Source organism: Hippocampus guttulatus, chromosome 21, assembly GCF_054856545.1.
Source record: "Hippocampus guttulatus isolate MCC_2025c chromosome 21, RoL_Hgut_1.0, whole genome shotgun sequence".
In the NCBI taxonomy this organism is placed as follows: Eukaryota; Metazoa; Chordata; class Actinopteri; order Syngnathiformes; family Syngnathidae; genus Hippocampus; species Hippocampus guttulatus.
Window position 1 is genome coordinate 904,860 of NC_141281.1, and position 14,061 is coordinate 918,920.

The 14,061-nt window shown below is 44.8% G+C and overlaps 2 protein-coding genes and 1 pseudogene across 3 annotated transcripts in view; 2 read left to right on the top strand and 1 right to left on the bottom strand.

The window, feature by feature from the left end:
- LOC147186597 (uncharacterized) overlaps nt 1–13,270 on the bottom strand; it is a 41,188-nt gene extending 27,918 nt beyond the window's left edge. Inside the window, exon 1 of the mRNA XM_086101305.1 lies at nt 12,849–13,270. Coding sequence (XP_085957431.1) covers nt 12,849–12,951 — 103 coding nt within the window. The 5' untranslated portion in view covers nt 12,952–13,270. The remainder of the gene's footprint in view (nt 1–12,848) is intronic.
- On the top strand, nt 2,912–3,851 carry LOC147186598 (uncharacterized; annotated as a pseudogene).
- LOC147186599 (uncharacterized) lies at nt 3,871–8,009 on the top strand. Of its 2 annotated transcripts, XM_086101302.1 has the most exons (4): nt 3,871–4,676; nt 4,763–5,278; nt 5,909–6,394; nt 7,751–8,007. In XM_086101302.1, exons 1-2 carry the CDS (start codon nt 3,886–3,888, stop codon nt 4,767–4,769), a joined length of 798 nt encoding a protein of 265 aa, XP_085957428.1. In that variant the 5' UTR covers nt 3,871–3,885; the 3' UTR covers nt 4,770–5,278; nt 5,909–6,394; nt 7,751–8,007. The 2 variants fall into 2 exon arrangements, with proteins under 2 accessions (XP_085957428.1, XP_085957429.1); XM_086101303.1 differs by lacking the exon at nt 5,909–6,394 and having other exon boundaries at nt 7,751–8,009.
- Nucleotides 13,271–14,061: the final 791 nt, after the last annotated feature.

The window sequence follows — 14,061 nt, forward strand, 5'->3', positions numbered from 1 at the left end:
GTACTTGAAACAAAGAATGTAGTGTGAAGTTTAGATTCTATTTTCACTTGGTTAATTAACAGCCCCCCGAGGGTTTTCTTGCCTCCTCCACCTCGTAAAAGTCCCTGAAGGCTGTCAAGTGCCTTCGAAGAGGAACCCTAATCTCAAGATTTGTGGACCAGCAGATATGGTCTGTACTTTGTCAAATTGCCAAGATCGAACTGCATTGACCTTTCTTTGTTTCTGATTTTTACATGAGGGGAAGGACTGCCCGCCCCTAATTAATATAATTAACATACTATGCCTATATGTACGTGTGACTGTAGTTGCTCGGGGCTTCCTGATGAAATCTGAGACTCACAGGAGCCCGAATCGATTCGTGTTGTGCCCTGAACGTTCAGTAAAACATCTTGCAAGAACTTCTCCATTTCCAGCCTCTGACTTTTGCACATCAACTCAGCCCGAATCAAACGAACACGCGGAGGACCTGGGGAAGTGGAGAACGGTCAAGGGATCCCGCCGTGTCGACAACAACACGCTTCCCCCTGCTTGATCATCCTCCAACAATTGGTGACCCCGACGTGATTCGAGCTGATTGTCGGTCAACAGGCAGAATTTCGGCGCGCCATAATTGATAAGGTAAGAGGACATTTATCCTCTCGATTGATTTTCTGCCCTGTTGACTGATATGATGTGATGCTTCACGTTTGATTTGAGACCAAATTAGTTTGGGGCTGGTAATTGAGAAAACCTGTTTAAACGTATTACTAGGTGTATTTCGCTCTAATTCTGAGTTCTAGAAATAATAATTCCTCGTTTTACGGTTTAAACCAGTTTAAACGTATTACTGGGTGTACTCCGCTCGAATTATCGAGTTATAGGAGTAATAATTCCTCGTTTTGCGGCTTAAACCAAAGGCCTAAAATAACCGGTAAAGAAGAGAAGTACAAGAGAATAAGAGAATAAGGGAAATACAAGTGAAGTACAAGAGAATAAGGAAAAAGGGAAAGGAAAAACTCGTCTTCAGGGAGGTTGTCTCGTTCTGTTAAGAATCCTAGAGACTAGAATTCCTCGAGGAAGACGAGTTGATTTTAAGACTGATCTTATTTTAGGCGGGGTTGTTTCGTTCTGTCAAGAATCTTAGAAACAGGAATTCCTCAAATTTAATAAGATCATAAAGAGAATACAGGAGAATTCACTTGTACAGAGATTTGCGAATACAGAGGTTCGCGAATAAAGAGGTTCGTGAGTCAGAAGTTTGTGGACAACGAAGTTCACGGATATTAAATACAGCAGTTCGCGAATAAAAGGGGTTCCCGGGAAAAAGAATAAAGGGAGTCACACATTTCAATTTACAGCAAAAGGAAGGGCGAGATTGATAGGGAAAGAATTGACCTCCATTTGTGTGACGTTAATTAAATAAATAAGGCCGCTAATAAAATAAAAAGAGGAGGGGAGAAGAGGAGTTTGTAGTCTGTGCGTCGTGTCTTTGTTTGTAATCTGTGTGTCGTGTCTTTATTTGTAATCTGTGTGTCGTGTCCTTGTTTGTAATTTGTTTTGTGTTGTTAAAGTATAAAGATGGATGGGGAATTCGATAGGGAGTTGGAGTGGTTCGATACCCGTGTTATTCCAAACCATGGCCGTAGTGTGCTGCTAAGTGATCAGGTGAGAAGTGCATGTAGTGTGTGTGTGGGCGCTTTGCCAGAGAAAAGTAGAGAAGAAAAAAGGGATGAACTGAGAGAGTGGGTGAGAGAATGTTGTGACATGGGCTGGTTCCCGCCGATGTCTTCGGCTGCGTGCTTGGTGACTCTGATGAAAGAAGTAGAAAGAGCATGTTTGAATAAAAAGGAAAAATTGGAGGAAGATGTGAAAAGAACAAACAAGTTGTCTCCGAGAGGCAGGAAGCTGAGAGGAAGTCTAAAGAAAGTTGAAAAATGGACAAAAAATGCCAGACTGTTGGCAATGGGCTATGCTGTAAAACAGTCAAGAAAGGAATCTCAGACAGAAAGTGTGGGAGTCAAGCAGCTGCCCTCTGCGCCGCCATCCTATTGTGAGTCTGCCGTGGGGCGACAAAGCGTGCCTATTAACCCTTTCACCGACTCACCTTATGCAAACGTAAAACAAATGCTTAAAGATACATCTGTACCAGTTTGTCCTATTTTGTCAGTTTATGGAGGCAGCCTACAAGTGGACTGGGATGGAGTTGGCGCTGCGGGTCGACCACCTTCTGATCCGACCAGACAGACAGCTGCGGACTCGCTGGCTGCAGGGGTCACTGCTTCAATCGATATGATACAAAAATAATTTGACGAACTAATGAAATACAGGCGTGAGCCGCGACAATTGCTAGACAGAGCTATAAAATTTAAGTTTGTTGACAAGACATCAAGAAGTGCCGAGGAATGTTAGTGACGAGCTACTCGCACTCTTAAAAGACGCAGAGGAGAAAGCACACAGACAGGAAGAGGAAGAGATGAGATGCAGCCGTGAGGGTCGAGATGTTATTTTTGAAGAGAGACAGAAGGAGATACAGGAGGGGGAACGACGAAAGGATATGGCGACTGTGACTACACACCTATACATGTCCCAGCTGCAGAAGGAGATGACTGACATGAAAAGCGAGTTACAGAGCCTTAAAGATACACATCCAGACTCACCACTGAGTACATCGCGACACACTGAAATCGACACCTCATTACATGCAGATGCTTCACAGAGGTCGCGAGGCATGTACACTCGTTCTATGGGAGCGATTGCTTTCCAAGCTCCCATGATATCCAAGGTGGACCCTGTGTCGGGATGTCAAGCAATGTATTATAAACCATTCACCCCCTCTGACCTCAGTCTGATGTTGCAGAAACTTCCTCCCATGCAGAATGGTGGAAAGAGCTGGCTGAAAGCCGTCCAGCGCGCCACGACAGGTCAAATTCTCACAGCAGGTGACCTAAGAGCATTGATGACGCAATCGTGCCCGCTGTCTCAGTTAGAGACTCTTTTGAAACAATCGGGACTTACAGACATTATGGACAACATCGCACTTACTAGCACACAGTTTATGAAAATACTGACAGCATTAGATGCTTTGTTCCCCATACCCGAGGTCGTTATCTCTGACTTGATGTTTGCTCCAAAGTCGGATGAGGATGCAGCAGTATTTATTGATCGCGCTCAAGTCGATTTTGCGCTAAAAACAGGTCATCAACCCACTGACTCCTCTCTTTATTCCCAAGTATTTCGGGCGGCTGTGCTAAAAGGGGTTCCCAAATCCGTAGTCCAGTCCATGGAGTCAAACCCTGATCTCCCTGGCGCTGACCACGCTCGCTGGCTGTCTCACCTGAAGCACCATCTACGGAGACATAGTAAAGATAACGAAACAAAAAATGAAAAGCGAAAGAACGTTGAATCCCAATTGACTATTATGCAGCTCCAAAGCTTGCAGAAAAAGGAGGAGCCCGTGACTCCACCGGCTGCTAACACCTCATCACCTTCTGTCTTTTCTGAGTGCATGATGTATCAGTCGGGACCATTCAAGGGTCGGAGAGCGCCCCCTGGTGACCAAGGACAATGTTTTAACTGTGGCAAAATGGGCCACTGGGCACGTGACTGCCGAGCCAGACCACAAGGACAAAGATGGGGGCAGAGGCAGAGGACAACAAAGGAGCTACGACAGAGGAGGCTACGCACAGTCACGTGGCAGGGGAGACTACAACCAACAATCCTATAACGAGCCACCACAACAGACTGTCATGCCACCTCTGCAACCTGGCCCTCCTCAACCACCAAACCAACAATACCTGCCACCGACTGCCGGTCAATATTCGCAATGATGGGGCCCTGGATCCACTAGCCGCGGTCTGCAGGAACCGATGATCAACTTGACGGTAGGAGGAACTTCTCTCACCTTTCATGGTCGACACTGGAGCGCGACATTCCACCGTCATGACCTTACCACCAGAAAGTTCCCTTACTACCGGCGGCATCTCATTAGTTGGATTCAAGGGAGAGGAAACCACCCTGCACATGACTACCCCTGTCCGCACTCAATGTTACTCACAAACGTTGATGCCCTCTTTTGTCTTTGCACCAAATTGTCCAGTGAACCTGTTGGGTCGTGATCTCCTCATCAAGACGGCCCCGATCATAAAATGCAGCCCTGATGGACTCACTTTGGAGTTCCCTGATGGGAACTCCTGCCACTGCTCTACTGAATCTGTCCACACGGACGCTCAACTACAGCTATTCGAGAGACAAGTTACCTCACCTGCAATTGCCTGTGCCACTGCTGACATCTACTGGGCGAGAATGGACACAGATTCAACTGATTGGAGGAAGGCGGAGAGTTTCTGGACGAAATGGTCGCCTTGGGTTCGCAACCTTCGCACTTATGATATGGTGTCGGACTGCATGCATTGCACACTCTACTATGACAGAAAAAGTGATGAAGTGTACAGTGAAGCATTTAAGGAAGTTGAGGGAAACACATGGCAATTGAACATGGGCGATTTGTTTGTAGGAAAGCCAGGAGTAGCCTTTTCGGTTTCTCTAACAGACGAACAACAAAAATGGTACATGATGGCAGATCCGTCCGACCCGTATATGCCACCCTGCCATCCACATGTCTCGCTGATGGTTTCTCCACAACACACAGCCGAGGATCTTGGTCCATTCGTGAGGGAGTGTACAACGGCGACTGATTGGTATGAAACAATACACGAAAACCTGTTGTATTCCACATCTCTCGATGCCTACTGGATCCAATGTGATGCATTTTATCCCTTTTCAGTTCTTGAACATAATCTTTTGGACAGGCATCATGGCAGAGAAATGACCGATAGTGATCTCGCTGCATCCATGCTCGAACAACTTCCACAGCACTTGTGGGCCACCGACTCAACAGACGTGGGACGATGCGACGTCACTCCAGTCATTTTTCAAATAAAACACGAGCCGATTTATATTCCACAGTATCCAACTAAAGAATCGGGGCGTCTCGGTATAACAGACACAATAAATGGGTTGCTGAAAGCGGGTGTTCTATGCAAAATTCCGCGTTCGCGATATAACACTCCCATCCTACCCGTAGAAAAAAAGAATACCGGAAAATACCGCATGGTTCACGATCTACGCGCCATCAATGCTGCTGTCTTGACACCTACCTTGCCTGTTCCCAACCCGCATTCAACCTTGTCTCAACTTGCACCATCCCACACTCATTTCACTTGTATAGACTTGGCGAATGCTTTCTTTTGCATCCCGCTTGATGACTCCATGATGGAGTATTTCGCATTCACATGGAATGGTGAGTGCTATTCGTACAACCGACTGCCACAAGGCTTTGTTCTCTCTCCAGGCCTGTTCAATGCCTATTTGAAGCAACTTTTGGCGCCACTAATTCTCTCAGCCGGAGTACTATTGATCCAATATGTTGATGACATTCTGCTGGCTGCTCCTTCTGAAACTGTGTGTGTTGAAGCCACACAATCTCTGCTTGCTCACTTGGCAACGATTGGCTTGAAATGCTCGAAGAGCAAACTTCAAATCGCACGCCCTCAAGTTTCATTCCTTGGGCGGCTCATTTCGAGACACGGACGGGACAGGCATGTCACCTTCACACAAGGATGACATCTTGCACCATCCCAAACCCACCAATGTCAAGCAAATGCTTGCCTTCCTGGGACTTTGTAATTATTCTCGACACCATGTTCCAGACTTCGCTGAACTCACACGTCCTTTGCGCGCCATGGTTAATGACCAAGGCATGCAAAACTTAACTCACTCTCTTACCTGGACTTCTGATGCAGACCAATCGTTTATCAGCTTGAAACAATTTCTTTCCTCTGCGGCCTCGTTGGCCATTCCAGACTACACCAAAATGTTCTTTCTTGATGTGTCTGAAAAATCAAGCAGTGTGTCTGCTGTGCTTTTTCAGAAAGGGGGAGTTGGTGAACGATACACTTGCTTGTATGCATCCACTCCACTTGACAAATATGAACAACGACATCCTTTATGTGCGGCTTTTGCCTCAGCTCTTGCTCGGCTCGTTCAGAAAACATCGCACATAGTTTTACATCATCCACTCACTATCCGCACATCACACAGCACTGTACAATACGTCACAAGCCAGGCATTCACCATGACAGGAGGGAGACAAAGAAAAATCGAGACAATACTAACCCAACCCCACATCTTGTTTACGCACGAAGGCGTCAACATGGCCGAAGGAATGATGGAAGGAAAACCACACTGCTGCACACAGCGGATAGTGGACGAAAACACGCTCAGAGAAGAACTGTATGAGACACCATTGAATAATCCAGACATGATACTGTTTACAGATGGCTGTTGCTTCAAAGGAGAAAAAGGACTCCAGTCGGGATTCGCTGTGACACGAATGACGGATGACGACTTCACGACGGTAGTAGCAAAAAGACTAACAGGTCCTCAATCAGCATAGAGAGCTGAACTGATTGCGGTTCAAACAGCTTTAATGCTAGCCCAGGGAAAAACTGCCAACATTTACACTGACTCAGCATATGTGCACGTGGTAATACACACGGCTCTGGCTGAGTGGCAACGAAATGATTTTGTGACTGCTGTAGGAACGCCAATTAAGCATCATCAAGACATGCTAGCATTGCGAGATGCCTTAATGCTGCCCAAAGCAGTGGCCATCATTAAATGCAAAGGACATTCCAAACGCTCAGACTTTGTAGCAAAAGGAAATGATTCGGCTGATAAGGCGGCAAAAGAGGCAGCAGGCTATCATCTTCCCACATTGCAACTAATGATCAGTGAGAATGAATTAACCGATAGGGAAGAGGTGAATGAGGATACGGTCAAGTTGTGGCAAGAGCAAGCCAGTCCAGAAGAAAGGAGTGTGTGGAAGTCGAAAGGGGGTGCAAAGAGTGATGATGGAATATGGAATATGGATGGGAGATGCATCCCACCACAAAAACAGTTGAAACAGTTTCTAAGTGAAGCCCATGGAGTGTGCCATGTAGGCGTGGATGAAACACTGAGACGACTCCACACCTGGTGGCACCCTTTCATGAGAACGATTGTAAAAAGTGAACTACAGGACTGTAGTGTTTGTAGCAGGTACAACAGCATGCCTACGACGAAGCCACCACAGGGCACTCACGATCCGGACATGACTGCTCCTGGTCAAGTGGTTTCGATGCATTTCACTGACATGATCAAACCAGTGTCAGGATACAGGTATTTGTTGGTAATAGTGGATTCTTTTTCAGGATGGCCAGAAGCCTATCCATGCAAAACTGAAACAGCGAACGTTGTGGCTAAACACTTGATCAATCATTACATTCCAACTCATGGGTTCCCAAAGAAAATCAGGTCCGATAACGGAACTCATTTCAAAAACAAACATCTACAAGAAGTAGAGAAGGCCCTGGGTTTAAAACACTCTTTTGGTTCAGTGTACCACCCACAGTCCCAAGGTCAAGTTGAAAGAATGAACAGGAACATCAAAGAAAAATTAGCAAAAGCATTAGCATCGTCTAAGCTAAATTGGGTACAGGCTCTCCCAATTGCCTTAATGAATGTAAGGATGTCACTAAATTCAGCCAAAAGGTGGACACCATTTGAATGTCATACCAACAGACCGTTTCTGGCACCAACAGCTCCACTGGAGGAATCGCAGGTGGAGGGACCGCCTGGGCTGCGACAGCTGACCTTTACGTTCTCCAGCCTGACCGAAAAACAGGCCGATGCTCCACCGCTAATGAATGTTTGTGAACTTGTGTGGTTAAAGGTTCTGAAAAGGAAGTGGTCGGAACCCAGGTGGACGGGTCCATACAAGGTGACGGAGAGGACTTCATCTGCGGTTCGCCTGCAAGGAAAGGGAGACACGTGGTTCCACTTGACGTCTACCAGACCAGCTCGAGGCCCCACAGGGATCAGCTTCCATCACATCAACAGCCAGGGAGACCAGCCTGGGACGACTACAACGCCTGACGACTTCGAAACAACACTCGACGAATCCCGAACAGAGCCAGACGATTCCAGAGTGAACCCGGCAACAACTTCCACCCAGGAAAACTGCAATCCAACAGCAGCTGAGCTCACATCTTGGGGGGAAAAAAAAACCCAGCAATCCCAGCGACTCACCCTGAATTAAAGTAGTCTGCCCTAAAATTGTCATCACACTCAAAGTATCCACCGACAATGATCGCCAAGTATTTGATCGGTTTGTTGCTTGTGCAACTCGCATCCGCCAGGCGAGAAACTCCCCTCTCGTCGAACGAACGCTGCCCCACTCCCAAAGCTATCACTTATACCACCGTGGGATACGGTGGAAGACTCTCCTCCTCAGCCTCCACCAGAGAGGGCATCTGCTTGCATATGATAGGAAACACCCAAATAACTTTTGAATTTGACGCATGCACAATTTTTTCATGCACTTGGGCGCCGAAGTATAATTATTATCTGTCTTCTGTTAAATGGTCATATTACTCAACTGTGGCATACACCGGTCAGGATTGGCAAATTTCATGTTCCTCCCACCCTTTTCCTTCAGAATGCGAAAGGCTAGCTGACAGTATGACTATGGTGAGTAGGGGCTTCAGGTACTGACAATGCACGGTTAGCTCTGACGGTTGACTGGAGGGAAATTAACATCACTAAATTGCAGACCTACACACAGTCATTCTCTGGATCAGACGTAATGTATATCTATCGAAATTGCTTGAATCTTTTGTTAACACCATATGCAGACTCAGTTACATGGTATCCCATTCGCATTTGCCAAACCTTTTCAAAGACAGCGCCAAAACACCGACCAGGAATGGTTCTGACAGACCAGAAGCCTAATGTTGGAGCACAATTTACGGCAGACTTTACCCTAGAAGACACATTTAGTATAGCGACAGGAGTGATTGACCTAAACTCCAATTCATGGATGGAGAGAGCTGTAGCAGCTCGTGAGGCGTACAACGACACTGACTGCTTAGTGTGTATGGTGTCCAGACCAATGATGTATCTAGTGACCCCACCAATAGATGACGACCTAGGAGCCTCATGCATTTTACCTGTTATGTCACAAGATGTTCCCCCCCAGTCGTGCCAGAAATGGGACGCGATCCACCCATTATCACCCGCCAGTGCACACGCACCGACATTTAATGCCAGACACATTCAGCTCAACAGCACTTGTTTTCAGAAGGATAGTTCTGCAATGGCGAGACACAAGGATGTAGGCCAGATACCTCTTTCTATGTGCAGATCGGTCGTGACCACGAGCGACTCAGATGGCTCCAACCAACTGACGAAAGGCCGAGCAGACGTGTGGTGGTACTGCGGCAACGCCAGACTGTTCAATGTCCTCCCAGTAGCCTGGACTGGACGTTGCGCCCTGGTGTCGACTATTTACCCCATTTTGGTTGTTCCCCTTACATCGCATACAGACATTTCCGTTCCACAACCTAGCATTCTTAAGCGCGTTCGCAGAGAATTGAACACCCCTCATCCCTTTTCAAATTCTCCAATATATATCGACGCCATAGGGATTCCACGGGGAGTTCCCGACGAGTACAAATTGGCAGATCAAGTAGCTGCGGGTTTCGAAAACATTCCCATTATCGCTGCAATATTCCCGATAACTCCGAACAAAAATGTGGATAGGATAAATTACCTACACTACAACCAACAACGACTCGCGAATTTTACCAGGGATGGATTTGAGGCAGTACATGCCCAATTGGCAGCCACCTCCCTGATGACAATGCAAACACATATCGCGGTAGACATGTTACTGACAAAAGAAGGAGGCCTCTGCGCAATGTTCGGGGAGCAGTGTTGTACAGTGATTCCTAACAACACTGCACCCGATGGTTCCCTCACCCGAACTCTCCAAAACTTGCGCGCCTTGTCAATTGAGATGAAGTCACACTCGGGAGTAGACACTTCTTTCTGGGACGATTGGATGGCCGTGTTCGGAAAATACAAATCCCTCGTGACATCGGTTTTGATTTCCATAGCTGTATTTTCATCGTTGCTTACGTTGTGCGGATGCTGTTGCATCCCGTGCCTTAGAGGCCTTTGCCAACGCCTTATCACCACTGCGATAGAGAAGAGGGATCTCGCCTCTCCTCCCCCGTACGCCGTGATGCTTGTGGAGGAGGTTAGAGCAGTTGACAAAGACCCAGCAGGAACCTTTATCTAGAGTGTTGGGATCTGCTATGCAACATATTTTATAATCGATTAAGTTTGCATTACATTGTTTTTTGAATTTTTATATCACTGCCATTTTTGCATGCTGGAATTACACATTAGTATTTTTGACGTTTACGTTATTATTATCACATTTCATATCGTTTTGAATTTATCTCACCAATGTATTTGCTGTTGAAACATCACGTTTACATAATGTTTTCAGATGCATTTATGGGTTTCGGACTCTTACGAGCCCGAGAGAGGGAGAGCTTTTTCGAACAAGTTTTCGGACTCTTTTGAGCCCGAGAGAGGGATTGAAGATATCACCTATATATGTTATATGTTTAGCTTAAAACTTTGTATCATAGACAGGTCGACTTTGACACTAGTCTCTGTCCTGAACATCTGCTGAAGTACTTGAAACAAAGAATGTAGTGTGAAGTTTAGATTCTATTTTCACTTGGTTAATTAACAGCCCCCCGAGGGTTTTCTTGCCTCCTCCACCTCGTAAAAGTCCCTGAAGGCTGTCAAGTGCCTTCGAAGAGGAACCCTAATCTCAAGATTTGTGGACCAGCAGATATGGTCTGTACTTTGTCAAAATGCCAAGATCGAACTGCATTGACCTTTCTTTGTTTCTGATTTTTACATGAGGGGAAGGACTGCCCGCCCCTAATTAATATAATTAACATACTATGCCTATATGTACGTGTGACTGTAGTTGCTCGGGGCTTCCTGATGAAATCTGAGACTCACAGGAGCCCGAATCGATTCGTGTTGTGCCCTGAACGTTCAGTAAAACATCTTGCAAGAACTCCATTTCCAGCCTCTGACTTTTGCACATCAACTCAGCCCGAATCAAACGAACACGCGGAGGACCTGGGGAAGTGGAGAACGGTCAAGGGATCCCGCCGTGTCGACAACAACACGCTTCCCCCTGCTTGATCATCCTCCAACAAAACCAAAACCGAAGTTGTTTTGCAACAATGCACATAGCCACACTCTATACAGGTGTTGGTACCTGCTTGTAGCGTCCCTTTAGCGTCCACTTACACGCCCACCCTTCACTCATTGGCGGACTGCTTCCCCGCATGCCTGTCACTCATGTCTGCCTTTTCTCTCTCTTTCTCTCCATATATGTATATATACACGCCCACCCTTCACTGATTGGCCGACTTCTTTGCCGCATGCCTGTCCACAGTCACTTCCGCCTTTTCTCTATATAAACAGCGTGTCGGCTGTCAGTCAGGTTTTGGAACTCAGCGCATAGACAAGACGCTCCGCATCATAAGAAAATTTTAGACTTTTAATGGCGCCTTATAGTCGTGAAAATACGGTATGTTGTTTGGATTGACGCAATGCACACAACTCTTTCAACTAATACATGGACGTCAAATGTCTTGTAAGGCTTTTATTTTGAAACTGGCTCTTGCAGCGTTTGAAAAATCGTGGCAGCTGGCTTGATCACTCTCGATGGAAAATACACAGGGATGAGAGTGGCTAGTGATGAAAAAAGCGGAATGGGGCGTGGCCACTTACAAAAGTGGCACTAAACATGCTGAAGATGAAGTGTATTCAATTTACACACTATTTGAAACTTTAACAGAAAAAAATACTAAGATTGTTCACTATTCTTTCAAGTGAAAATTTGTGCAATTTTGCTTATGCATTCCTGGTGAGCACCAACATGTAACTTCAAATTTGCTGCTCAAAATCAAAACTAAAAAAGGAAACATTCCCTGCCATATTTAAGATTTGTTCATTACTTGTATTCATAAAGTGTTGTGTAAATGTGATAAAAAGCCATTGATTCTTACCTCATACAGTGATAGTGAAGTCCCACACTGTTTACTATACAGTATATGATAAGAAAACATAAGAAAACCTTTAAGGACACAAACTGTATCAACATGTTGTGGGTTTGTTGGCTGGAGTTTTGCAAAATTATGGATCGTTCTAAGAAGTTTTCCCCAGTGTGGAATACTTTTGATCTTGGTAAATCTTTTTCTCCTTTGAGCATTGTTTACTGTTTTTACTTTTTTTTTTACGGTGGCGCATTGCACCCACTTTATCAAGTGAATGACCTGTTATACATATAATAGTCAGTTAAAGAGCCTTACAGTTGCTTTCTTCATTTTATCTTATAATTGCAAGATCCTCCATAATTGAAGTTCAACGCTGCCTGTCAGAAGCAAACACACCCAGAAATCAAGACCCTTTACAATATTGGAAATGGAACCAGAAAACATATCCACATCTGCATCAACTTTCATTTCAAACTCTCTGCTCACTATCGTCATCTGAACCATGTGAAAGAGTATTTTCTGAGGCTGGAGAGCTGGTGTCGAAGAGGAGAAATCGCCTTGGAGCAGAGACACTCCAAAAACGTTTGTACCTCAATAAAAAGTCATAAACAAATTACTTTTGTCTTTTATTTCACATGATTTAACCAAAATTCTCTACATAAGTTAAAAATCTGAATTGTAACTCAAATTTGCTATATTTCACATACCAACTCAGTTTAACATTTACACAAGGAATTTCTTTACCAGCAATGATTTTATAACTACTGCAGGGGTCACTATTGGGTGACCAACACAGTGTCAATATAGTGCAGACACAGTTTGTGAAGTGGGTCAATACACTCCTTGAGGTATCATCGTCCCATCACTGCTCTAGAGTAAGAATTGAAAGTTACTAACCTGGTCGCCGTGAGCCAAATGGAGACTTCTTGAAAACAGCCTCGCTGTCTTCTTTTTTCCCATGAAGTTGCTCCTCGTACTCTGCTATTCCTCTTGCGCACATTTTTCGAAAATATCACAACAGTTTACGTTCAGACTTGATCTCTGCTTCGCGACAAAGCGGCTAGCAAGCTAGGCTAACTAAGCTAAGCTAGGCCCAGAAGCTTGAAATAATGTTTTGGTCCAATGAAGTAATGACGGGCGTCCTGCTTCGAGGCTAATGTGCTTAAGCCGCAATTCGAGAATAAAAAAGTTCGGTTAGTTTTCTTCTTGATTATTTTTTTTTATTCTTCTTTTTACTATCGAAGCCGGATCGTTGTTTAGCGTGCAGCGGTCCGGCAGCAGTGCTCAAACAACTACGTACGGCAAATCCATTCAGACAAACTTCATGGGAAGTACGAGAAATCACTTCATCAAGAGAATATTAGAAGAACTCACAAAAATAAAGTATAACGCCTTGGAGTAATGAATCTTTGGCTCCATTTTAAAGAGGCTACATTATAGTTCAAGTTATTTTAACTGTTTGTAAAGTTGTAGACTAGAGAATTTAACATGTTCTCATCTAGATTGAGGTAACTTGGTGCGTGCCTGCATTTTTTGAAAAGTTTCGCAAATTCAAAGGCAAAATGTTTTTTACGTTGTTTGGCAATTCCAGATTTGGCGTACTGTAAGACAGAAGCGTACATTATATCCCTAATAATATATTTCTTATAGTCCATGTCTTGTTCGTTTTTTGATCCGGAAATGGAGTGTAAAAAATCTATACTCATAAATAGTTCAAGAGCTCTGAGATGAAGTTGAGTTTCCAGCTTGGATGTCCATGTTTTTGTATTCATTTCTGGAGTCACAGCACTCACACGCCACTTCAGCAGCTCTCGTTTGCTTCCTTTTATTTGCGTTTGTCTTCCCGTTCTTCTTCACACATGACAATGAAACGCAATTCAACGAACGTAAAGTGTCCGCACGTACATGGGAAAATATTACGACAGTGAGATAACATTCATGACATTTCCGTAAACTGCCATAAATATATGGCATCCGAAACAAGATAAACACAAACATACTGACGTTTGAGCATAATGTTGAACCCAACTCCTTAAAATAAATGATATTATGAGAGCACATGATTTAACACCCTGCCTTGCTCTCATCATCTGAAAAATAATTAGCCAGA

Bases quoted from the DNA above. Each gene is read 5' to 3' on its own strand.
- LOC147186599 (XM_086101303.1), top strand. From the start codon at position 3,886: ATGGTCGACACTGGAGCGCGACATTCCACCGTCATGACCTTACCACCA.